General features: G+C 42.1%; 1 protein-coding gene across 1 annotated transcript; it reads right to left on the reverse strand.

The window, feature by feature from the left end:
• Window positions 1-1,965: 1,965 nt before the first annotated feature.
• Window positions 1,966-23,537, reverse strand: PGK1 (phosphoglycerate kinase 1). The gene is made up of 11 exons (XM_012455753.2): window positions 23,376-23,537; window positions 17,624-17,674; window positions 13,680-13,835; window positions 13,419-13,563; window positions 10,155-10,258; window positions 9,085-9,204; window positions 5,409-5,523; window positions 4,980-5,159; window positions 3,168-3,345; window positions 2,796-2,894; window positions 1,966-2,439 (listed from the first exon to the last, which is right to left on the reverse strand). The coding sequence occupies exons 1-11, from the start codon at window positions 23,438-23,440 to the stop codon at window positions 2,399-2,401; spliced, it is 1,254 nt and encodes a 417-aa protein (XP_012311176.1). The 5' UTR covers window positions 23,441-23,537; the 3' UTR covers window positions 1,966-2,398.
• Between the last annotated feature and the right edge of the window lie 4,211 nt (window positions 23,538-27,748).

Below are 27,748 nucleotides of genomic sequence, written 5' to 3' on the forward strand. Positions count from 1 at the left end.
GATAGATAATGTTGGCAATTGTAGAGTCTAGGTGCTAGGTTTATGAGTTTATGCTGCTTTCAGTTACATTTAAAATAATTTTTAAAATGTTGGAGGAAAGGTAATCAGTAGGAACAAAAAGTCACAAAAATTGGACTAGAATTCCTTAGTACCCTTAGAAGTATGCAGAAACATGGTACAATTTAAAATTAACTACAAATATGGGTACAGTATTAACTAAAATACAATGAACCAAGAAAAAACTTCAGCTTTCAAAGTTTTGTTTAGAGCAACCAAAATTTTCTTTTGCTATTCTATCCAAGGTTAAACAAAAAAGATATAGTCTAGAAGCATCATGTCAGGGAGGGAGGCACATTGGAAAAACATCAGCCATTGGAACCAGACAAACCTGGACTTGAATCCCTGCTGTTACTTAGCTCTGTGATCCTGTCCAAAGTTTATTTCTTCATACCTAAAGGTGAAATATGTATCTTGCATGTAAAATGCCCAGCACAGAATTTCTGGTTAGACATAGCTTTTTCAAATGATGTTTACCTCTGCTCTCTCCCAAAACTCCATTAAAAGGACAGGGAAGAGATAGGAAGGTAAAATTATAAGGATGATGAAAGAATCCAAATGGCCATTAGATTCTCGACAGTGACAAACAATGGCTTCGAGTCTCAAAAAGTGATACCCAGGATAAAATTCTATATATAGCCAAACTAGGAATCAAGTATTAGGGTTGAATAAAGACATTTTCAGACTTACAAGGTCTTAAGAGATTTTGCCTCCCAGGTACCCTTTCTCAGGAAGCTAGTAGAGTCTTGTGTTCTACAAAAAGTAGACCAAGAAAGAAGGAAAAGGGGGAGTTTAGAAAACAGAAGTCTAACACAGGAGGTAAAAGGAATCCCCAAGAAGGTTATAGGAAATCCCAGAGCAACAGCTGTACAGCTTATCTAAAGGGCATCAAGTACAAATGGAAAAAAGAGCACCAAGGACTCCTGCAGGGATAGCTCTGACAAGGATTATTCAGTATGTTTTGATATATTGACACATGTTTCTGGAAGATTTGGGAATGAATCACTGATAGGTATACATAGAAAAGAAATTTTTTTTTTTTTTTTTTGAGACGGAGTTTTGCTCATTACCCAGGCTGGAGTGCAATGGCGCGAGCTCGGCTCACCGCAACCTTCGCCTCCTGGGTTCAGGCAATTCTCCTGCCTCAGCCTCCTGAGTAGCTGGGATTACGGGCATGTGCCACCATGCCCAGCTAATTTTTTGTATTTTTAGTAGAGAAGGGGTTTCACCATGTTGACCAGGATGGTCTCGATCCACCCACCTTGGCCTCCCAAAGTGCTGGGATTACAGGCGTGAGCCACCGCACCCAGCCTGAAAAGAAATGTTTTTAAACACTGTTAACTCCAAAAAAAAAAAGTTACATAAGTAAATTTAATCATAGCATACTACATAGCTCAGCTGTATTAGTTATATAGACTTTTGATCTAAAATTGTGACAAAACTATACTGAGAGAATGAAGAACTGGAAATATATGTGGAACAGAGACTTCTTCCATGGTATGAAATTAACAGATTTCTTTAAAAGAAAAAGAAAAAAAAAGAAGTGAACAATATAAGCATATTACTTAGAAACCTAGAGGTATATACCAGGAAAACTCAAGAGTTGAAAGTGGTCACCTCTGGGGAGTGGGAATCTTGAGTGGGAAGAATGGGCTGGGGCTTTTTTGTTATAAGCCTTGACTTTTTAAAGGATGACCATGTGTAACTAATAAAAATAAGTTAGAATAAAAGCACTAAAACAATGTCTGCCACAAAGTAGGCCCTTGATAAAGAATAAACATTTATCTAATTGTCCCATCTCTCCACTGCTGCTGCCCCACTTCTTGCATTCACCAATGTAGATATCTGGTCCATTCCTCGAGATTCTATTCTCACCCTTCCTAACAAAGTATGACAGGAAAAAAAAAATCACGGTTTCAATGAACACTTTTATTGTTTATTTAATGGATCATCAATTTCACCTCCCTACCTACAAAGGTAATTTCATCTTGTTTCCACGCTGAGTAGTGAAACAGTGACAAAGCTAATGAGAATAAGCTACATCAAAAGAAAACTAAGCTAACACAGCTCACTAACAGGCAAAATATAAATATATGCACTCTAAAATGCACAATGGTTTAGTCACTAAGAAATTCAAATGGGATCTTGAAGAATGTAGGCATATCCAGGGTGCAGTAAAGACGAGCTGAGATGCTGTGCAACTGTTTAAGGGTTCCTGGCACTGCATCTCTTGGCCACTAGCTGAATCAACATGGAAGGTTTTGGCTAATGCCAAGTGGAGATGCAGAAAATGCTAAGTTGACTTGGGGGCTGTGCACAGGAACTAAAAGGCAGGAAAGTACTAAATATTGCTGAGAGCATCCACCCCAGGAAGGACTTTACCTGTTTTTGAGAGAGCACACATACATAGACAGCATTACTATAGGGCCCAGTAAGCCAGATCTCCCCCGACATTTATCTTCCCAATAACATGCCAGCTCTTTTTTAGGATATATGGCCAGGAGTTGGGGAACTTTTGCATTTTGGATTCCAGGTCTACTAGACCATAGCTCTCAGAACAAGTTTCTGTCTGTCCCTCCCCACCTCAGTGGATGCCAGGAGCTTTATCTGAAGTTCCTCTGTACTGCCCAGCTAGTAATGACTGCTAATGACAACAGAACCTACCAATTTTCTCTACTCCATTTTACCCACCTCTCACTGCACAGTCCCACCCTTCTCCCAAGCAAGCCGAACCTCACCTTCCAGGAGCTCTAAACTGGCACCACCCCCAGTGCTCACATGGCTGACCTTATCCTCCGTGTTCCATTTGGCACAGCAAGTGGCAGTGTCTCCACCACCTGTTGAATGAAAGCCAGGTAAAAAGGGAAAAGAGAAAAGAAAAAAAAGGATTGGCACCAAAACTATAAGGCAGTGTGCTCTCTAACCCAAAAGGTAGCTGATAAACCCCCAACTCTATCTTACCAACAAGAGGCTCCTCTGTAAATTATCTACCTGTTTAGCTCTTAAGATATACCCAGAATGAAGAGACAGAAGTTGTTCTCTATTCTACCTTCCTCTGATCAGAATTCTGCCAGCTCATATTGGTATTACCTTTGTATAGGACCACTTACCTATGATGGTGATGCAGCCCCTAGAAGTGGCTTTCACCACCTCATCCATGAGGGCTTTGGTTCCCCGGGCAAAAGCTTCCCATTCAAATACCCCCACAGGACCATTCCACACAATCTGCTTAGCCCGAGTGACAGCCTCAGCATACTTCTTGCTGCTTTCAGGACCACAGTCCAAGCCCTGAGGGGCAGAGTTGAAAGAGAGGATGAACTATCAAGAAAAACTACTGAACCACCACCTCCACCAAGACCAGAACTCAAGGCTGCACACCAGAGTTTCTTCTAGAACCAAATGTTACCCTTCAGTCTTTAAAATTATAAACCTATTCATGCCCTTTGTACTCAAAAATTCTACTGTATGGAAGATCACGTCTAAAGGAAAACCTCAAAAGTTATTTAATAAAGACATTCTTAGCCATACTATTTATGTTAGTGAAGACTTGATCAATGGTTCTCAAGCAGGGTCAGTTCTGCCCTTCCACAATGGATAGACATGTGGCAATGTCTAGAGATATTTTTGTTGTTGCAACTTGGGAGGGTGCTACTGGCATCTAGTGGCCAAGGCTGCTTTAAACAACCTTACAATTCAACAGTCACTCATAAAACAACAGATGTCAATAGTGTTGGGAATGACAGACAGTGAACTAGAGCAGTAGTACTCAAACTCTGCCATGCATGAGAATCACCAGAAGGGCTTATTCAGACTGCTCAGCCCCACCCCCAATTTCTGATTCAGTAGGTCTGGGGTGGGGCCTAAGAACTTGCATTTTTAACAAGTTCCAAAAATGATACTGATACTGCTGGTCTTAGGAACACACTTTGAGAAACACTGAACTAAATAATACCTGAATGCCTGACAAAAGAAAAACTAAGCAAACTAGCATGTAAAAACGTTACAATTTTATATAGCTGTAAAAATGATATTCAAAGCACCCTAAAATCAACTATATTAGTATATACACATATATTTCTCCTGCTCGTAATCAGTATACTTCTTAATCTTTTCATATGAGAAAGTTTTCTTTTTTTTTTTTTGAGACAGGGTTTCACCATGTTGGTCAGACTGGTCTCGAACTCCTGACCTCAGGTAATCTACCTGCCTCGGCCTCCCAAAGTGCTGGGATTACAGGCGTGAGCCACTGCCCCCGGCCAAGAAAGTTTTCTTATATAGGTTTCTAGGTAGCAAAATAATCCAAAGCAACCCAAAACATGAAAGTGTATAACACTATCTCCAGCACATAGTAAGTACTTAATACATATTAAACAGAAGAAGTAAAAAACAGATAAAACAAAAAATGGGCCAGGCACAGTTGCTCACGCCTGTAATCCCAGCACTTTGGGAGGCCGAGGCGGATAAATCACGAGGTCAAGAGATCGAGATCATCCTGGTCAACATGGTGAAACCCACCTCTGCTAAAAATATGAAAATTAGCTGGGCATGGTGGCACGCACCTGTAGTCCCAGCTAGCTACTCGGGAGGCTGAGGCAGGAGAATTGCTTGAACCTGGGAGGCGGAGGTTGCAGTGAGCTGAGATCACGCCACTGCACTCCAGCCTGGCAACAGAGCAAGACTCCATCTCAAAAAAAAAAAGGTTTTGCAACATTACTGATGAAGACGCCAGTAGTCCAATAGCACTGCTTTTCTCCCATGGATTCTCCCATAATAAGGGACTCACCGCAACATGCGGTGCACTCTCTGACAGAGATCTCCTATAGAGATTGTTTTAAAATGCTTGTTGGTTGGCTGAATCAATGAATGAATGACACCACAAAGTTTCTATTCACTCACACTACCAACCCACTCAAGTGACTCACCATCCAGCCAGCAGGTATGCCAGAAGCCACAGTGGCTTGGCCAGTCTTGGCATTCTCATCAAATTTGTCAGCAGTGACAAAGTCAACAGGCAAGGTAATCTTCACACCATTCTTCTCAGCTTTGGACATTAGGTCTTTGACAATCTTGGCTCCCTCTTCATCAAAAAGAGAAGTACCGATCTACACAGGGGAGCCAAAATGATGAAGGTCAGCATCTATACTAAGAACAAGACTGCCTTGCAAAGCAGACAGGAACCACACACAATGCAATATAAAGGAACAAGGCAAAAACAAAAGAAAAACTTGCCAAAATAAATAAAAATGGGAGTTTTCAGGGCTCGTGTCAAAAGATCATTTTCTTTTTACATTTATACAACCTGCTATTATCATGGAGAGCTATTTCACATCCACTTGGCATTGGTTTCCTACCTCCATGTTGTTGAGCACCTTAAGGAAGGTAAAAGCCATTCCACCACCAATAATCATCTCATTGACTTTGTCCAGCATATTATTGATCAGCTGGATCTTGTCTGCAACTTTAGCTCTAGAAGAGAAAGCAAGAATCATCACTTAAAGAACAATGTACTAGAGAAGTGATATATTACGTAGAACCTGAGTTTTTATATCAAGGCACAGGAACAGAGACATGTCTCAAAGTGACAAAAGTACTGCCTAACTTTGCCCTATGTTTCTCCAACCCAAAAACTCAATCCATTTCTAAGAAATTCTTTTAAGGTATGGCTCCAGACATCAGTACATCTTTTTAAAAATTCCTCACCCAACTTACCATCAGTACATCTTTTTAAAAATTCTACCTAGAAGCTGACAGACAACAGATGTAAACCCATATTCTTTTTTTAAGTAGGGCTCAGAAGACCTACTCTTGGCTAAGGACTATGAGTTCCAAATATATCTATTTTTCACACTCCCCAACACACACACACACACACACAATTCAGAGCATCAAGACTGCTAACTGTGTCTGAGTATGACTGCTAATTATGACATCCTGGAGCCCACTCAGAATTATCCTAACCTTACAGCAGAGATCAGACTGTATACCAAATAAATATATACTGCACAAAAATAGATATTCCTAAAGTCATACCCTATGCTCAATTGCTAGGACATTTTCTTTTTTTCTCTCTCTTTTCAACGCGAAGTCTCACTCTGTTGCCAAGGCTGGAGTGCAGTGGTGCAATCATAGCTCACTGTAATCTGGAACTCCTAGGCTCAAGCAATCCTCTTGCCTCAACCTCTCAAATAGCTGGAACTACAGGCGTACAATACTACCCCTGGATAATTTTTCTTTTTTGATTTTTTTGTAGAGACAAGGTCTCACTATGTTTTCCAGGCTAGTCTCAAACTCCTAAGCTCAAGTGATCCTCCTGCCTTGGTATTCCAAAGCACTAGGGTTACACACATAAGCCAGCATGTCCAGCCTGGAACATTTTCTTTATGGCATTTGTTTTTGTTGGATCACCCAATTCAATACATTTACTGGGCACCTACTCTGTGCCAAGCACTATTCTAGGTCTTTGAGAAACATCAGTGGGCAAAGCCAAAAGAAAGATCCCTACCCTTTGGGAGCTTATTTTCTAGTAAAAGAAAATAAGACAAATACACATGCATCTTTCATCTCCCTATGAGAGAAAAAATATCCAAACTAAAGAGAAACAAAGTAATAGCTTGTCTTCCATAAACATTTCCATATATCTAAATCCCACTTACATGGACAAATCACCTTGAGTCTATTTCCTTCTTCATTCAATAAACAAGATAATGCCTATCCTGTGAGAGACCCTATGCTAGGATCTGTGAAAAGGAGGTATGAAACAACAGTGATGTGTGTGAGCCAATGACAAGAAACTATTTACTACTTATTTCACTTGCAAAGATTGGTTACCACCAAGGGTATAGATGGATTGTTTAAAAATACATACACACACACACACACACACGCCACCAAGGGTATAGGTGGATTGTTTTAAACACACACACACACACACACACACACACACACACACAAAGGGAAGAAAGCACCTCAATTTCTTCTAAAGAATAGCTTACACCTCAAATGCCTCTGTTTCTTCAACAAATCAACAGAGTGAAAATAATAAATAGGGGATTACACGAGATACTTAACAGCCAAAGGCAATGCATGGACTTCATTTGGTTCCTTATTCCAACAAACGAACTGTAAAAAGACACTTCTGAGATAATCAAAAATATCTGAATACAGACTGGGTATTAGATGATAGTAACAAAACTGCTTAATTTGTTAGGTATAATATGGTGATTAAAAGAAATCTGCTTATCAGTTACAAGATGCATACAGGAGTATCACTGAGTATCCCTAATCCAAAACTCTGAAATCCTCCAAGATCAAAACTGTTTGAGCGCAAAGGAAATATCATTGGAACATTTCAGATTTCATATTTTCAGATTAGGATGCTCAACAAGTACCATGCAAATATTCCAAAATCCAAAAATAAATCTGGAATCCAAAACACTTCTGGTCCCAAGCATTTCAGTTAAGAGATACTCAATCTATGTAAGTGAAAGTATATGATGTCTAAGACTAACTTAAAAACATTCCTGAAAGCAGGGAATGGGCTCATGCCTGTAATCTCAACACTTTGGGAGACCAAGGAAGGTGGATCGCCTGAGCCCAGGGGTTCAAGACCAGAACATAGTGAGACCCTGTCTCTACAAAAAAAATTCAAAACTTAGCCAGGCATGGTGATGCATGCCTGTAGCCCCAGCTACTCAGGAGGCTGAGGTGGGAGGATCACTTGAGCCTGGAAGGTCAAAGTTGCAGTGAGCTGTGATCATACCACAGCACTTAAGCCTGGGCAGCAGAATGAGACCCTGTATCTATATATATATATATATATATATATACACACACACACACACACACACACACACACGCGCGCGCATACTTATTTCACTTGCATTCACTTTGTCAGGAATATGTGTATGTTCCTGACAACAAATTCACTTTGTCAGGAATATACACGTGTGTACGTGTGTGTGTGTGTGTGTGTATGTATGTATACATTCCTGACAAAAAAAGAGGGTTAGGATATAGAGGAAACAAGATTAGCAAAAATGTCAATTAATTGTTGAAACAGGGTAATAGGTACCTGGGAGTTCACAGTACTATTCTTCTGTACATATGAGTGTTTCTACCATAAAGCTTGTTTAATAAAATACAAAATTCTCCCCCAAAAACTGTTAATGGCCTAGAGAAACTACACTGCAAGGAAGGGGGCAAAAAAATCTCTCATCCACTTCCCCGTAACAGCTATGTCAGTCTGAATATAAAAACCTAACCATAAGGTGGCACTAGGTAGCACTCACTCCCATATTCCAGGTCTACCGAAAGTTGGAGAACAAAGCCCGTTGTGGGTGGGAGGGGGTGCGGCAGCAGGAGACTGAAAGGAGATCAGAGTATTTCCCTGGCTCCCTCCGTACCATATCTTGTGTCCTTTGACCAAAGGCTACAGTTCCCATCAGATGGCTCTCTCCACACCAACTATCCTCTCTGAATTCTGTAACCATTCCCCTCCCTTTGTCCCTTCAGGCCTAGAGATCATGATGGCTGTTGCTAGCCCCAAATTACTGTACTGTCCCTTTGTGGTTTCCCTGAACCATACCCTCACCTCTGTATGTAGCTCTTTTATTTATTTTTGAAACAGGGTCTTGCTCTATCACCCAGGCTGGAGAGCAGTGGCATGTTCGCAAGTGCACTGCAGCCTCTACCTCCCAGGCTCAAGTAATCCTCCCACCTCAGCCTCCCTGGTAGCTGGGACCACAGGTGGATACCACCACGGCCCAGCTAATTTTTTTTGTAGACATGGGATCTCACTATGTTGCCTAAGCCCGTCTCAAACTCCTGGGCTCAAGCAATCTTCCTGCCTGGGCCCTCCCAAAGTGCTGGGATTACAGGTGTGAGCCACCATGCCCAGCCTGTAGTTCCTTTATTAAATTCTCCTCAGTTAGCCCATTGTGACTGAGCTATATGACAATAAACGCCCAAGTTATGACCTACTACCAGTCAAACAATACTTAAAGCATGATCTTAAAGAGTTCTTCATACCCGCCCAGGATGGCCAGGAAGGGTCGCTCTGGGCTCTCCAAGGCCTTGGCAAAGTAGTTCAGCTCCTTCTTCATCAAAAAACCACCAGCCTTCTGTGGCAGATTGACTCCTACCATGGAGCTAGAAAAGACCGAAGACATTCAAATTCTAGTTAGTACCTATCATTCCTCCTACTCCTAGAGGCCAGCTCCTTATCACTAAAATATTTCTACTTCTGGACTGAAGGAGATCATGGTTTTCATCCCTACATTGCAACAAAAAACATTTCAGTACCAGATACAATTTTTAACTCATAGTGCAAGGTCAAGGGGAAAGAGTACAAAGTAATGAACTTAGGTTGAATTTAAGATACCCAGTTAAGGGGCCGGGCGCGGTGGCTCAAGCCTGTAATCCCAGCACTTTGGGAGGCCGAAGCGGGTGGATCACGAGGTCAAGAGATCGAGACCATCCTGGTCAACATGGTGAAACCCCGTCTCTACTAAAAATACAAAAAATTAGCTGGGCATAGTGGCGTGTGCCTGTAATCCCAGCTACTCAGGAGGCTGAGGCAGGAGAATTGCCTGAACCCAGGAGGCAGAGGTTGCAGTGAGCCGAGATCACGCCATTGCACTCCAGCCTGGGTAACAAGAGCGAAACTCTGTCTCAAAAAAAAAAAAAAAAAGAAGATACCCAGTTAACACTCTTCAGCAGGCCAAAGAGCTAATCACAATAAGTAAACTGGCCAGTTGATGATAGCAGAAGAGGATTCCTCAATTTGGCTTCCTACTGAAAGCATGATCATCTGATCTTATAACATTCACAAAGGGATAACTACACAAAATATCTAAGGTAAAAAAGAGCAACCTCTTCCTGAAACTCCATAAAAAGCTCTACAGTTACCAATTTTTTTTTACCTTTATTTCCTCTTTGGATGAGACACACTCAACAAGAGCCACAGTGGTAGCTCCAATTAGACAAGCTGAAAGGATCTCAGTATAATACAGAACTCTCCAAAAGCAACCCAGAGCTTGGGCTACTCAAATAAACAGGAATACTGTTCTCAGTGTGGTAGTCAACAAGGTTCTTGGTACCTGTGGGCTCTGTGAGCAGTGCCAAAAGCATCGTTAACATAGACATCCCCTAGCTTGGAAAGTGAAGCTCGGAAAGCTTCTATTTTGGCTGGCTCAGCTTTAACCTAGAGAGAAAAACAGAAACAGAAAATGTGATGGCTCCAAAGGCAACTACAAAAGCATTTCATACACCAAGAGTCCTCTTGAACATCTCTAAAGACCGAGTAGGTGAGACAGCAATTTTTTACAACCAGCAATAGGATGTGTTCTTTCTTCCAAATATTCCAGGTACTTTGGTCATTTCTGCATGTTTCTGCTATCCCTTACCTTCCCTCAAATTGCAAACCTAATATTCCTGAACCACGGCTTAACCTCTAATCACATTAAGTTAACCACATCCCACTAGCCTCTCCCCAGCCTTCAGCTCAAGGTTCTGATTATCCTTCCCTCTCCTTGACTTAGTTCCTCATTTTAACACATTCTCTTTGTGAAAGTCAGTATCATACCTGACTCAAGCTGCTGGCTACCAAGGCCTTTCTATGAAGTAAAAGGGGCTCCCACACATATTCCTCATAAAAGCAACAACGGCAAGTTCGGATAGAGAAGGCAGATGGAAACATTACAGAAAAGGACCTCAGAAACACTTTACATTGACAAAGAGGTATTTTATGGCCTTCTCTGGAAGCTAGACATCAGAGAACACAAGAAATATCCTTCTACAAAAAGAGAGAGGAAGAAAATGTAGAAGTTAAACATAGAGCTTTAAAATGTCAGCTTGTCATCAAGGGATACCCCAAAGGGGACAGATAGCAAGATGGGAAGATAGGCAAAACAAAGAGTCTCTGGCAGGAGATTAAGCCAAGATTCACAAGAAGCACGCCAGATGAAAGGGGACATGGCACAGAAGAGTACACAGCACACAGCAGATGTTCATTTTAGTCACTGCCTTCTCCTATGCCTGTATGTATCAAGGAGGTGAAGGTGACTGCCATAAAAAATGGGGCTTTTCCCTAAAGACCCAAAGAATTGCAGAGACACTAATGCTAAAACGGAAGACTATGGAGCTCCCATAACCTCTCTACAACAGAACAACATCTGCCACTAGTGATTGGAAGATGACATATGTAGTAACAATAACACTGCTCAAATGTAAGGAGACCGAGTTCTATGTCCAGCTCTGACACTAATTCATTGTGTAACCTTTGGGAAGTTGCTGTCTGTGAAACTTCCCCTTCTATCAAAAAGGCATAATAACCCCTCTGTTTAAGAACTAGTTAAGGAGTCCAGGTGCAGTAGCTCATGCCTATAATCCCAACACTTTGGGAGGCCAACATGGGAGGATCACTTAAGTCCAGAAGTTTAAGACCAGCCTGGGCAACATAGCAAGACCATTTCTCTACCAGAAAAAAAAAAGTTAAAAGTCAGCTGGGCATGGTGGTATGTGCCTGTAGTCCTAGCTACTTGGGAGGATGAGGTAGAAGGATCACTTCAGCCCACAAGTTTGAGGCTGCAATGAGTCAGGATCATGCCACTGCACTCCATCATGGGCAACAGAGCAAGATCCTGTATCTTTAAAAAGTCATTTAAAGAAAAACGGGGTAAATGGAAAGCTCTTCATGAAAAAAGGTGCCATGGAAATAAAAATATCAATCAGAACTCATTTCTCATTTTTGATCTGCAAATAACTAGAAGAAAGAGAAGACCCTTAAAAGATCAATATGGGCACTTTGGATAATGGAAAAATGTTTATGTCCTCATGTCCTCACTTTGTTTGTTTTTGTTTTTTGATACGGAGTCTTGCTCTGTCGCCCAGGCTGGAATACAGTGACATGATCTCAGCTCACTGCAACCTCCACCTCCCAGGTTCAAGCAATTCTCCTGCCTCAGCCTCCCGACTACCTGGGGTTACAGGCACTTGCCACCACACTCAGCTAATTTTTTTGTATTTTTTGTAGAGACAGGGTTTCTCCAGGTTGGCCAGGCTGGTCTCGAACTCCTGACCTCGTGATCTGCCCACCTCAGCCTCCCAAAGTGCTGGGATTACAGGCATGAGCCACTGTGCCCAGCCTTACTTTGTTTTTTTAATCCATTTTGAACTTGGGACTGACTCCTGAAATCACAGGTATTAAAAGACATTACATAGTAAATGTCAAGTCAATTAACTAAAAAAGTCATAAGCTAGCATAGTTCATCATTTCCTGAATAAAAAGTTTTGCTTCAATTTGCCCGTTACTTCCTGCCACTTCTAAGCCCTACAGTTCATGCATCATCAGTTCCAGTTTAAATGAATACCAAATTTTAGGTCAGCATTTGACTCCTAACACTGTAGGAAGACCATGCCAAAGGCAGGATAAGGCAAGACCAGCACCTTTGGTGCTAAAAAAAGAAACTGCTTGAAAGCAGGCACTCCCAATGACCTTAAGAAATGTGAGAAGCCAAAGGGGACTGAGATACTAGACTCAGAGCATATTGTTCTCTAAGACACCAAGACCAAAATAGTGGAAAGTACTAAAAAATGCCTTTAGCTTCCATTCTAGCCAACGGGCAAATTCAAAATCATCTGCAAAGAGCCAGGTTTATCATTGAATATTTGAATTCTGGTTGTCAGTTCACAGTAATCTGTTTGGTGGGTTATCTATGACTGCTTTTGCACAGTATCAGCAGAGGTGAGTAGTTCCAACAGAGACTACATGCAGATAGAACTCACTGCACAACACAGAAAGCCTTAAATATTGACTATCTGGCCATTTATAGAAAAAGTTTGCTGATCAAACAGGCTGAGCTCTAAAGCCCATCAACAGCACCACTACCTCTAACTTTAATCATGACTGCCTTCCTAAAACTTAGTGTTTTCTTTTGAGACTTAGTTTCTTTATGAAATAAGGTGATACCTGTACCTCCTTATCTTAAAGACAGATTTAAAGGAAAATGCTTTACACTTCTTAAGAAAATGCCTTAAATCCAAGGTGACATCATCATGACCATCATATTCACCCAATACTCTTCCACCACAAAGGTGTTCACATACTTTTCAAACATATGTAAAAACCACCTGAACATGAAGGAGGGCTTTCTGGGATGTTGGTAAGATTCTATCCCTTGACCTGGGCAGTGGTTAAACAAGTGTGTTTACTTTGAGATAATCCATTAAGCTCTGCATTTTTCTATGTATACTTCAATAAAAGGTGTCTAAGGAAAAATAAATGAGCTTTCTCTATTCTTCAACCACCGTCTCTTACAGACTCAGGCCCTCTCCCTCAATAATGTCAAAATCACAGGTCCTACCTTGTTCCCAGAAGCATCTTTTCCCTTCCCTTCTTCCTCCACATGAAAGCGGAGGTTCTCCAGCAGGATGACAGACCCAGCAGCTGGGTTGGCACAGGCTTTCTCCACTTCTGGGCCTACACAGTCCTTCAAGAACAGAACATCCCTGAGGAGAGGAAGAGATAAAGACACTTGAGCAGTCTGAAAGTTAAGAACCAGTAACGACATGCTTGACAACCTCCCCCGCCACAAAGTCTATCAGCACCAGAGCCTGGCACTTACTTGCCCAGCAGAGATTTGAGTTCCACAGCAACTGGCTCTAAGGAGTACTTGTCAGGCATAGGGACACCATCAGGCCGGCCTAGGTGGCTCATAAGGACTACTGACTTGGCTCCATTATCTAAGCAGAATTTGATGCTTGGGACAGCAGCCTTAATCCTGCAACCAAAAAGAAACAACAAACAGAACAAAGTTACTTCTAGAAATTAGTGGGAACTAGTTTATTGATAAACTTATAAAACATAAAGCTCTTTTTCTTCTCCAAGTTCCTTCAAATCTACTATCAGTAATTCAATGGTGGTCCTTAGGGGAAGAAGTTAAATACAATGCCAACCCTCTATGTAGGATTGTAAAATCTCATTATGTATCCGCCCCTTTCACAGAAAAGAGTTAACACAGCAGACCTGAGGCTGCTGTTTACAGAAGGACCTGCTTGCAAAATTGGATCTTGGCTGGTATCTGGGAACTTGGCTTTCAAAGTTAACTGACAAGACTAAGGGCTATTCACTGTTCCTAGACTGTCTATACAAACAAGATGATTTATGCTAAACACTTGCCCCACTCTAGAAGTCTAGAATTTTTTTTTTTTTTTTTTTTTGAGACAGAGTCTCACTCTGTTACTCAGCAGGCTGGAGTGGAGAGGCAGGAGAGGCACAATCTCGGCTCACTGCAGCTTCAACCTCCCTGGGGGCTCAAGTGATCCTCCCACCTCAGCCTCCCAAGTAGCTGGGACTACAGGAACACACCACCATGCCCAGCTAATTTTTATATTTTTTGTAGGAGTTTTGCCATGTTATCCAGGCTGATCTTGAACTCCTGGGCTCAAGCAATCTGCAGGCCTCAGCCTCCCAAACCGCAGGGAATAAAGGCATGGGCTACCACACCCAGCCTAAATTTGGAATTTTGGTAGTTGCTAGGCAGAGGATACCTACATAACCAGTTCCCAATAAAAATCTTGGGATCTGAGTCTCTAGCAGGCTTCTCCAGGCAGAAACATCGAAGACAATTACTGCATTTTTCACTGCTGAAGAAAGGAGAACACGACATGTCCCCTCACAGGAAACTGGAAGCCCATGGATTTCTCCAGACTCCCTCATGTCTTTTCCTCTTGCTAATCTTGTCATGCATTCTTTCACCATAATAAACTTTAGCCATGAGAACAACTCTGCGTCGTAGCAAATCATCGTGGGATATGTGGGTGGTCTTGGGGACCCCTATAACACTCTTCTTATATGACTATGGAAAATACATAAAACTCTCAAATCTTGAAACCATCAAAGGAAATTTAGGGAAAAATCAAAAACACGTAGTAACTTTTCTGCACCTATTACATTAATAGATCCTAAGTCACTTTTTTACGTAGGAAAAAATAAATGTACTGTATAGAGCTTGGTTTCCACAATGTATCACATTTATTAGATTACAAATGAATCAAAAAGTTAACTCCCTTTAAACATTCAAAAGTTTTGTTACAAGCTTGCTACTAACTTGCCATTTTGCCAGTTTATAAGAAATTAAAATTGATCAAGAAAAGCATTTATTTATTCAATAAATATTTACTGAATGCTTCTTTTGTGCCAGGCATCATTCCAGGTTCTGAGAATAAAACAAAAAACTTTTTTAAAAAGTCTCTATTCTCATGGAAGTGTAATTCTAATGGGGAGAGACAATAAACATGTGTGTCTGTGTGTGTGCATGTAATATATCAGATGGTGAAATACAGAAAAAATAAACCAGTGTTCTGATTGAGGAACAATGGTGGAGGAGATTTTTAGACAGGATGGCCAGGACAGTCTGGTAACATTTGAGCAAAAAATTGAATGATAAAAAAGTTATATTTCTAAAATATCTTATGCTATTAATATTTAGCAGATATAAGAACTCATTTCTATCAAATTTTAAAAATCTGTATCAAGTACAAAGTTTGTGTAATGGAACCAATTAGTTTTCAGGACTATCCCTTATCAGCAAGTTCTATTATTTCTAATGCTTCATTTTATTAATCAACTCCATGGATTTCTGGAAATGAAAATATTTCCAAACATGTTTCTTTGCTCTTTACTCTTAAAATACTTTGACAGGCATATTTCCAAACTTTTCTGTGTGCTGCATAATAATGAAGATCAAGAGGGATCAGATCTGCCTGTAAAAAGACCCTACCACTACGGTGCAGCAGGGAAGTACTTGACAAAATGACAGGCTCTATTCTGGGACCAATACCTGAAGGGTTTCTGGGTCTAGACTTGCACTGTCCAATAGTTACTTAGTCATGTATGTCCATTGAGTACTAGATATATAACAAGATCAAACTGAGATGTGCTGTAAGTATAAAAACACATAACAGATCTTGAAGACTTAGTACAAAAAAAGTTAAATGTCCCTTTAATTTAATTAATACAATTTGGTTCACATTATAATTCTATTAGATAGCACCGGTCTAGATCATTGGAAAGCACCTTGCCAGCCTTCATTTAAAATTTTAAACAGGCCAAGCACAGGGCCTCATGCCTGTAATCCCAGCACTTTGGGAGGCCAACGTACGTGAAGTCCAGGAGTTCAAGACCAGCCTGGGCAACATGGCGAAACCCTGTCTCTACAAAAAAAATACAAAAAAGTAGCCAGGTGTGGTGGCCCATGCCTGTGGTCCCAGCTACCTGGGAGGCTGAGATGAGAGGATCGCTTGAGCCCAGGAGGCAGAGATTGCAGTGAGCCAAGATCATGCCACTGCACTCCAGCCTAGGTGACAGAAAGAGGCAAAAAGAAAAAAAGTAAATAAAAACCTTATTGATGGATACCCCATTTAACCTGATGTGATTATTATGTATTGCATGCTTATATCAAAATATCTCATGTGACCCATAAATATATGCAATCTATAAGAAGCAAAAAAAAAAAAAAATTAAAAAGAAAATAAAGACAAAAATAAATAAATAAAAATCTTTTACAATCTAGTCAAAAGCAAGAGCAGTACTCTCACTTAAAATTTCTGTTTCTAAATCTAGGATCCAAGACGTTGGAGCAGCTAAACTGACTGAAAATGTACTTCTGAAGTCTTCTGTTTTTTGGAAGCAAAAACAAATGAAAATTCTCAAAAATTGATTTTATCTGAGCCATCTGGAACGGGGGGGCTTGTAAAACTATATGTAACCTTAATAACTACTGGTACTTTTAAAATCCTTCTTTTACATAGTTCTTCATTTTGCAAGAGAAGCCAAGTAACCTTAAACTTTTATATTCTTCTTATGTGTTTGTATTTTATAGAGATGGTATCTCACTATGTTGGCCCGGCTGGTCTCAAACTATTGGCCTCAAGCAATCCTCTTGCCTCGGCCTTCTAAGGTGCTAGGATTACAAGTGTGAGCCACCACACCCAGCCAACTTTTATATTCTTAAAAATGAATAACTCTGCCAGGCATGGTAGCTCACACCTGTGGTCTCAGCACTCTAGGAAGCCAAGGCAGGAGGATCACTTGAGTCCAGGAGTTTGAGACCAGCCTAGGCGACATAGTGAGACCCCATCTCTACCAAAAAAATTTCTTTTTAATTTAACCAGGCGTAGTGGCATACACCTGTTGTCCCAACTACTCGGGAGGCTAAGGCCAGAGGATTGCTTGAGCCCAGATGGTTGAGGCTGCAGTGAGCCATGATCATACCACTGCACTCCAGTCTGGGTGAAAGAGCAAGACCCTGTCTGAAAAAAAGAAAGTGAACTCCAAATTCTTCTGATTTTCAAAAAACAAGGGGAGCGGAATCACTTTCTTAAGATTTTGCTTATATTTGAATATTCTCATAAATGAGAAAGCAGATCAGATAGTGGGTTGATAGAAAGCCAAAATCATATGTCTTAAATTGCTCCAGTTCTGTAATACAATATGAAAGGAAAACCATTTCATCCTATGTACCTACACACATCTTAAACCCAGCCCAAGGCTTAGCAGGGACCTTACCTCTGGTTGTTTGTTATCTGATTGTTCTTCATAGGAACATTGAAGTCAACTCTAAAAAAGAAAGATTCAGAACCATGATCAAATTATTGTTCCATCAAAGATTAGGAGATGCACTTTTAATGAACCAGTTAAATAAGTTGGAAATCCAAATCTCATCTTCAAAATAATCAGTGGCATTAAAAGTCAAAATAGTGCTTAGTCATGGGGAGGATGGAGGGAGTAGTGACTGGAATGAAACACCAAAGGATTTAGGGTTCTGGTAATGTTCTATCTCTTAACCTCAGTGATCATACAGATATGATCATTTTGTGGTAATTCTTTGAGCTTATAATTTGTGCTCTTTTAGGTATGTATCTCACACTTTAAAAAGAATTAATAAAAAAAAAAAAACTAACTTAAATCACAGGAACTAGCCCTGAAGATCTGAGAAGCTAAAGCCACAGTTCCATATAAAAAGATATCTGTCTGGGCCTGGCATGATAGTATCTGAGTAGCAGCTGGAGGGGTGAGGAATAATAAGGAATGCATCTTGATCCTAATTCATTTGATACTATTTCGGCATCCTTGTGAAATTAACATGACTCAAAAGAAAAAAATTAACTAGAAAAATAAAACACATTAAGAGAAAATCATTCTTTATGGAGAAAGTCTGAGGCCTTAAAACTAGGGAGAAGAAACCCAGTGTCTAGTAAAGTTCACACAATATCTTTCAAGTAATATACACACAACATAAGGTAGCATCTTTCAAAACGCCTGAGAAGAGAGGGTGGGACATGTGCCCCAGTCCACCTGACAAAAAGGCAAATTAGAAGGGAAGTAATCAAGATGACACAAGAAAATAATGTACTGCAGTCTCTCTTACCCAACAGATTACTGTTTTACCATTCTTAAGAACCAATTATTCTGAACTCCTTGGAACCTCAGCCTACTTCAATGTGAATGAAAACAATGCATGGCAGTTATTTTTAAGGTCCAAGAGTTTTGCCTGCCAAGATCATTTTTAAGTGATTTTTTTCTCATGGGGATGACAGTATCTACCTCATAGTTATTGAGAGAATTAAGTAAGTTCGCAATTTGTAAAGTGCTTAGAAGAGTACCTGACACACATTAAGTGCCGTAAAAGTGTTAGCTGTTGTTATATGTTTCTCCAAAATGTAATTCTGCGATTTGACAAGTAATCAACCACAACAGCTAGCATCACTTGCAAAGGGACTACAGTAAAGTATGACCTAATCAAGAAGACTGCTGCTATCCTTGATTATAAGTCTCCATCTTTTTCCTCTGCCTTTTTAAATACCCCTTCCTCTATAAGGGTAAGGCAATTACAGACTCCTACAATTTCCCAGACCCCCAATTTCCTATACCCACTAGGCCTGAATTCCAATCTACCTCACCGAAGAACAGCCTTTCCAAAGGTAGGTTGAGGGAAATCTATATTAAAACATTTTTTAAAGTGTTCAAAATTAAAGGCAGTACGACTCTGATGAAAGAAATACACTCTACTTTCAGGCCACTTGATTCTCTAAGCAACTTCTTTAAATATCCTGAACAAGGAGCCTGCCAGCCTTAAAGTACATTCCAAAGAAAAGAGAGAGTATCCCATTACCATGGGTCATTTTCCCCCATGCAACCTCCCAGAAGACCTATGCTCAAAAGAACTAATGGAAAAAGGGTGGGCACACACCATTTCTTGCAGTGCTACTCTCTACCCTCAACCCTTACAGGGAGGAATATCTTTGGGCAGAGACACCTAAGAATCTTTCTTGTCTATCCAAGCTGCCATGGTGTCAGTTACTAATGAATTAGACTTGTTTTATACTCTCTCCTCAGTGCCCTCTGGATTACCTCCCCTCATCTCTTACACGCACAACAGCTTTGCTTTTAGCTTCTCCTCTGAGGACTCCAACACAGGAACTGCTCTTGCTTACAGATTCTACTTGTTCCATTTTACATAAAATATGCACACTTTCCTTTTTTTTTTTTCATTTCCTTATAACACGCCTAAGCTTTGCTTCAGGCACAAAGTCAATTATCACTACATATCCATCTGAACAAAGAATAACTATAATAAAAAAAAAATGGCACCACCAAGTGCTGGTAATGATGCAGAGAAACTAGTTACTCACATACTGCTGGTAGAAATGTAAAATGGTGCAGCCACCTTGGAAAATAGTCTGGGGATACCTCAAAAGGATATGGCCAGTAATTCCACTCCTAGGCGTTTACCCATGAAAAATGACAGCATATGTCCATACCAAGACTTGTATACAAATGTTCACAGAAGCTTTATTTCTAATAGCCCCAAATTGGAAACAACCCTAATATCCTTTAACAGATAAACAAATTATGATACATCCATACCATGGAATACTACTCAGCAATACACAGAAATGAACTGTTGATACATGTGACAATGTGGATAAATTTTGAGGATATTAAGTGAAAAAAGTTAATCCCAAAAGGGTATATACCATATGATACTATCTGTATAGTATTTTTGAAGTGACAAAATTTTGGAAACAGTGGACAGATCAGTAGTCACTAGGAGTTAGGAAGGGGGCCGGTTATTACTATAAAGGGGTGGCATGAAGGCGATCTTGTTGGGTGGTGATCGAATAGTTTTGTATCTTGATGGTGGTGGTGGTTACACAAATCTACACATGTAATAAAATGGCAGAGAAGTATACACACTTTATACCAATGTCAATTTCCTACTTTTGATATTGTACTATAATTATGTAAGATGCATCCATTGGAGGAAAATGGGTGAACACAAGACCACTCTACTAACTTTGTAACCTCCTGTGAATCTTTAATTATTTCAAAATAAAACATTAAAAAATACACTGATTTAGCTGGAATAAGAATATCAAGTCTCTATCACATGAAATCTCAGATCCCAGGTCCAGTTCCATTAAAAACTCTCAAAGGAACCATGTCCATCAATGCTTCACTTCCCCTAACTGGAAAACTAGGATATTACGGCTGTCTTAGAGACTTTTTTCCTCTGCTCTCAATTTTTTCCTGTTTCTCTTCCCACTACACCAAGGCAGTTCCTTTACAAGTTACAACAAGTTAAAGAAAACCAGTGAGGTTTAAAAAAAAAAAAAAAAAAAAGGTGGGAGCAAGCAAAAAGGAAGTGCTTTACAAGCACGCAATGGATGACTGGCAACCTATGAGAGAAAAAAAAAGAAATGACCGCAAAAATAAGCAGAAGTATATTCAAAGAGGCTGTAAAGTCAACTGAAGTCCTAAAAAACTAAGGTGGAACTTGGTAACTAACAAGTCAGAGGTTTCTGGCATCCTAAAACACTAAGGTGGAACCTGGTAACTAACAAGTCAGAGGTTTCTGGCATCCTAAAACACTAAGGTGGAACCTGGTAACTAACAAGTCAGAGGTTTCTGGCATCCTAAAACACTAAGGTGGAACCTGGTAATTAACAAGTCAGAGGTTTCTGGCTATCCCATGTTCCCTCAACAAATCAATTTCCCTTGGCAATCCAAATCAGTGGACCAGAAGAGTCAGCAAATACCCGAGTTCAGTTCTGCACTGAACTGAAAGACGACAAATGAGGCAGCCACTACTCAGGAAGCCCCATTACAGAAACACTGCCAGCAATCACCACGTTGAAATAAAAAGGAATTGAGCTGACACTGCATGGCTGCCTAGGGGCCTCCAAAAAAGTAGGCCTACAATGTGACTCTCTGTTCAAAAGAAATACATTAATAATCAGGGAATGATGTAACTTCCTGTCCTCAGCCTCAATAAGTAGAGGGTATCCAGATTACAGAAGAAAGGTCTATTTCACGTATCCTTGGTCATTGTCTCGAGTATTCAGATGATCTAGTTGATAGCCAAGGAAACCCAAATTCTAGTCCTGACTCTGCTACCAACTTGGTAGTTCAGTAACTTTGAACAGGTCATTTTCCATCAGCAAAACAGGACTTGCCAATCATTTCAAGGCTTGGGGTTAGTGTCTGTGTTAAATGAAACTTCATTAGGTCCAGAGGGAGAAACGTTAAGCAGCTCCTCCAATCCCACCCCCAGCTAGCTTCTTCAAGCCAGTTTCCCTAGAGAGGGTGGAAATAAAGCCCAAGACTGCAATTACAGGAAGATGATCAGCATGATGTCCCACTCCTTGTCTTTTAGTTTGGTCCATCCATCTAGAAAGGTAAGCCTTGAACACAGTGGAGATATGAGAAACTAATTAAAACCTAAGACCTAGTTGCATGCCAAGGTCCACCTGTCCTGTTTTTTACAGGGTCTATCCCCTTTTTTTAGGATTGTATGAGGGCCAGAAAGGGCATTCCTCTAGTACTAACATGGCTGTGATTCCTACTTTGTCCAGATTACAAAGGCCTATGCCATTTGGGGAAATGTGGAAACCAGGTATTTTTCATGGACATAAATTATTGGGTTCTTCCATCTCCATAGCAGGGCAGAGAAGGTTACCTGCAACATAATATTGGCCAAAATGTAATTAGAGTGAAGGGGAGAGCTACGTGTACTTTTAGGGCACCCATACAGTTCCCTAACTCAAACGTGTCCTCATATGTTAAAGCTAGAATAAAGGGAGCTCCCCTACTGACTTATGTGTCTGTTAATATCCAGCACAAACCCTCATTTGAACCGGCCCAAATTGGGAAAGGGGCTAGATTACACCAGCCACATGCCTACCCATCAATCAACCACTACCCTAAAAGGTCAAGGCTGCAAAATGCTATCAACACAAACCTTTATGGCCCCTCAAAAAAACCACTCTTGGATCCTGTTAAGGTATATGTACAGTCAAGTCCATCAGTTACATACCACATCATCCTCCTGCACCTTGCTCCTGGTATGCACAAATATTATACCACATGTGACAAAAAGGATAAATGTAAAAGCTTCACACTATACTAACAATTCTGGCAGGTAAGAGAGAAGCCATCTTGGTTAGTGACCAGAGATTCACATGCGCAGAGCAAGAGACCCAAAGTGCACGAGGAACCCTCCCCTGCCTCTAATATTCTGCTTTTCTAGCCACACGTGGCGATGCGGTTGGAGGCCAGCAAGTATGAGCAGCCACACCCTGCTCTACCATTACCTAGTATGTCATAATCCTGATGCAAATCCTGTGGCCAAGAGTCCAACGTTACCACACTGCAGGGCAGCAGAGGCCTGTTACATAAGCTCTGCAGGGCCTCCTCCGGTGCGCCCCGCCCTACCCTCCCACCCCAATTATTTAGCGGCGCGGGACAGGAGGTCTACTCCTGAACAGTTAAACCAACATCCTCTTGGAAACATATCCTTTTGTGCAAAGACCTGTGAGATGTGGGCCGTTTCTCATTTGTCTGAGACGGTCTAGGGCACTGGGGGAAGGGAAATTAACAAAATGACCTTTCAAGGTCCTTTCCTTGAAGCCTAGAGATTTGCAGGATAAGCATTAAGTCCCATCTCGCCGACTGGGAGGTGGAGGCAACGGAACTGCATTTCAGCAATAGGAAAAAAGACAAAATGGGTCCCAGCAGCAATCCCAGCCCTTCCTTAGTGGGATCCATCCCCGAAGGGTGACTTCGGCGGGTTTCTGGGCTGGGAAAACGCGGCTAGAAACCACCAAACCTGTGAGCAGCCTCGCCCTCCGAGCCTAGGACTCCTGGGGCCCAGCCGAAAGCTAAAAGCAACTTAGGGCAGACAAGAGAATGAGTCGGCTCAAGCCAAAGAGGTTTGCGACAGAACACACAGGGCACGCGGGCAAACGTGCAGAATTACCTCATAACGACCCGCTTCCCTTTCACGTCCAGCTTGTCCAGCGTCAGCTTGTTAGAAAGAGACATTTTGGGAATACAGCCGGGAGAGAGGTCGCTGATTCAGACAGCTAGGGAGGCGGCTGCGGACGTGCGCTCGGTACTCTTGCAGAATGCCGAACACCGCGCGGGCAGGAGCTTAGGCCGCACCGCCCCCCGATGCCCCGCCTCCCGCACCGCCCCTTCCTGGCGCGCCGTGAGAATCACCCGCTATTGGCCACGGCCCAAAGCTGTCGGCGCGCTGCCATTGCTCCCTGGCGCTGTCCATCTGCGAGGGTACAAGTGAGACGTGCGGCTTCCAGTTGTCACGTCCGGCACGCCGCGAACCGCAAGGAACCTTCCCGACTTAGAGGAGGAGCGGGAGGCAACGCCGGGGTGCCCACAAGTGAAGTAGCGAAGATCCGGGTGACGCTGGGAACTGACGTGAAGAGTGTGCTAGGCCCAAGGTCGGCGCCGCTGCGTTTCCCGGAAGTGCGCCCAGAGCAGCCGCAGCCCTGCGCAAGCCCAGGACTGCCTTGGAAAAGGCGCCACCCCCAACCCCTGGAATTCGTGGCCGCACTACCAGGCATCAGCACAAATACCACCTCCTTTTGAAAATCCCTGGTTTCCCAGCTCCCTTCATGGAATTCTGCTAGTTAAGACTTGCTTAACAGTAAAGACCTCTCCGAAGTCGGAAAAGGCCTAGGTCCACTCTGGCCCCCACCATTTTTAACTCAAAAATGCAATGTAATTTTTCTGGTTATGGCGTGATTGATGCTAATGGCAAACACATATGGCATTTTTCATGTATTAACTAATGCTCACAAAACGCCGAAGTGGGTACTGTCAGCCTTGTTAAGCAAATGAAGTAACTGATGCACAGAGAAGTTTAGTGGGCCAGGCGTTGTGGCTGACGCCTTTAATCCTGGCACTTTGGGAGGCCAAGGCCGGCGGATTCCTTGAGCCAGGGGGTTCGAGACCAGCCTGAGCAACATAGCGAAACCCCATCTCTACTAAAAATACCAAAAGTAATACAAAAAATTAGCCAGCCGTGCTTGTAGTCCTGTTAGCCGTGGACGGTGTCCAAATTCTTGGCGTTTTGAACTAAGAATTGGACAAAATGCACAAAGCAAGGAAAGAATGAAGCAATAAAAGCAGAGATTTATTGAAAACAAAAGTGTAACCGCCCAATGGGTCCATCTTATCCGCTGCCTAGACATAGCCAATTTATCAAGACAGGAGAATTGCAATGGCAAAAGAGTAATTCACGCAGAATGGCTGTGCAGGAGACTAGAGTTATTATCACTCAAATCAGTCTCCCTGAGCATTCGGGGATCAGAGTTTTTAACGATAATTTGGGGGGTATGGGCTCGGAACGCGGGGAGTGTTGATTGGTCGAGTTGAAGATGAAATCACAGGGGGTGAAAGTGAGTTCTTGCTGAAGTGAGTTCTTCCTAGGTGGGATCGCCAGAACTAGTTGAGTCAGAGTATCAGTCTGAGTGGTGTCATGTTCTGCATCAGAATGCAGGGTCTGCAAAATAAGCATTGATCTTAGGTTTTGCAACAGTGACGTTATTCGAAGAGCAATTTGGGGAGGTTCAGACTCCTGCAGCCAGAGGCTGTATGGCCCCTGAAACGTAATTTCTAATCTTGTACCTAATTTGTTAGTCCTACAAAGGCAGACTGGTCCCCAGACAAGAAGGGGAAAGGGCTATTAGCAATTTTGTTTCAGAGTTTATAAATGCCTTCCCAAGGCTAGTTTGGCCTATACCCAGGAATGAGCAAAGACATTTTAGAGGTTAGAAGAAGATAAGGTAGGTCTGATCTCTTTCACTGTCATCATTTCCTCAGTTATGATCTTTGCAGAGTCTGTTTCAAAAGTATACTCCAAAGGGTGGGAGCAGGCCTGAGCAAGCAGCTCAAGAACTTGGTTACAGAATTTTCTGGGGTTTAAATACCGTTTAGAGGTTTCCCATTTGTCATTTGGTGTACATCCCATGCAAATGAAGTAGTGGCCCATGATCAGTCTGATCGGTTGCATAAAGCGACCAATGAAAGGCTGAAGTGAAGTTACAAAATTATACTCCTATACAAATGAAAACTTGGCCTGCCACCAGCCTTATTGGTTGCAGGCAGGGACTGAGCAGGAACAGATGATATGTCACTCAGATTCCCTCTTTCAGAACTGAGGCACTCATTCTTAGCTGCTGGGAGTATTGGTTGCTGATGGCTCACAGCTGAGTATCTCCCCAGAAACTGCGCTCTGTTGAAGGAAGCTGCCTTGCCTAAGGTTATACTCACTTCCCAGGGGCATCCATCAATGATTGCTCAATGCAGTTCCAAAGGCCTGGCTTCCTTGCTTCCTTTCAGGACATCTCTTAAGGACCAACTCTGCTTCAGAACTGTCTGTGGGGTTGACTGAAGCCTCTATTGAAACTTCTCCCTCTCTATCCAAATCTGATTTCCTTACTCCTTTACAGGTGTTGTTCCCAGAAGCAACCCCCAGTAATACACCTGCATACAAATCTCAATCTCAGAGCCATTTCCCAGGGAACACTGGGAAGAATTCTAAGGTGGTGCCCATGATCTCTGCCCTCTAGTGTTTACATCTTTTTTTTTTTTTGAGACGGAGTCTCTCTGTCACCAGACTGGAGTTCAGTGGCGCCATCTCGGCTCACTGTAACCTCCGACTCCCGGGTTCAAGCGATTCTCCTGCCTCAGCCTCCCAAGTAGCTGGGACTACAGGCACGCACCACCACGCCCAGCTAATTTTTGTATTTTTAGTAGAGATGGGGTTTCACCATGCTGGCCAGGATAGTCTCAATCTCTTGACCTCATGATCGACCCGCCTCAGCCACCCAAAGTGCTGGGATTATAGGCATGAGCCACCGCGCCCAGCCATGTTCACTTCTTTTTATAATTCCCTCCCCTTGAATGTGAGCTGGACCTATGACTGGCTTCTGACCAATAGAATGTGGCAAAAATGATGAGATATAACTCCCATTATTAGATTATGATGTCGATACGAGATTCCATCTTGCTAGTTTGCTCTAGAGAGACTCCCTTGCTGGCTTTTTGTTGTTGTTGTTGTTGTTGTTGTTGAGACGGAGTCTCGCTCGGCTCACTGCAACCTCCACCTCCCAGGTTCAAGCATTCTCTACCTCAGTCTTCCGAGTAGCTGAGATTACAAATGCCCACCACCACACCTGGCTAATTTTTGTATTTTTAGTAGAGATGGGGTTTCACCATCTTGGCCAGGCTGGTCTTGAACTCCTGACCTCGTGATCCACCCGCCTCAGCCTCCCAATTTTTTTTTTTTTTTTTTTTGAGACAGAGTCTGACTCTGTTACCCAGACTGGAGTGCAGTGGTGTGATCTCGGCTCATTGCAACCTCCGCCTCCCGGGTTCAAGTGATTCTTCTGCCTCAGCCTCCGAAGCAGCTGGGATTACCAGCCCACATCACCATGCCTGGCTGATTTTTGTGTTTTTAGTAAAGACGGAGTTTCACCATGTTGGCCTGGCTGGTCTCGAACTCCTGACCTCGAGTGATCCACCTGCCTCAGCCTCTTAAAGTGCTGGGATTACAGGTGTTAAGTCACCACACTGGGCCCAATGTTATTTCTTTAAACCAATGAGAATTCCTGACAAACAACTTTGCAATTACCCCCTCTCCTGATTCATCATTTTTTCTTAAAAAATTCGAGCCTCCCGTTTGTTCTCCAGAGTACTCTTCAAGGCAACCTGGAAGTGTGTCCCAGGCTGCAGTTCTCAACCTTGTCCCAAATGACCTCTCCATATTTTGCCTGCACGTATTCCTTTTAGGTAGACATGATCTATAGAGAAAAAAATCAATTGAAGATGTCTGTAATGTTACGTTTGTTAACCATAAAATGCAACTGTGAGACACACTGCAGGCAGTTTTATGAAAAAACTTAATAAGAGCATATTGAAAAAAATACGTTTTTCAGAAAAATGCCAGTAGCACGGTATTAGAGACAGATATAGCTAAGAAACTTATCAAAACATGTGTGTGCCAAAAGAAAATCTTCTTGTGATTTTTTCTTTTTTTTGTTGGGGGGCCGTGGTGGCGGGGGGCGGGGTTGTTTGTTTGCTTGTTTTAAAGACAGGACCTCACTCCATCTCCCAGGCTGGAGTGCAGTCCAGCAATCAGCTCACTGCAATCAGACCCAACCTCCTGGGCTCAAGGAATCTTTTTGCCTCAGTCTCCCAAGTAACTAGGACTACAGGTGTAAGCCACCACGCCCAGCCTCCCTAAACTCTTTAAAGTATCCCAGTTTAGGTGATAAATCATATGGTCTCTCTAAGGCTATAGGATCTTTCCTTTGTGGCTTTTTCCTA

This window comes from Aotus nancymaae, unplaced genomic scaffold, assembly GCF_030222135.1.
Source record: "Aotus nancymaae isolate 86718 unplaced genomic scaffold, 86718_ANA_hifiasm-v0.15.2.pri h1tg000004l, whole genome shotgun sequence".
NCBI classification, from domain to species: Eukaryota; Metazoa; Chordata; class Mammalia; order Primates; family Aotidae; genus Aotus; species Aotus nancymaae.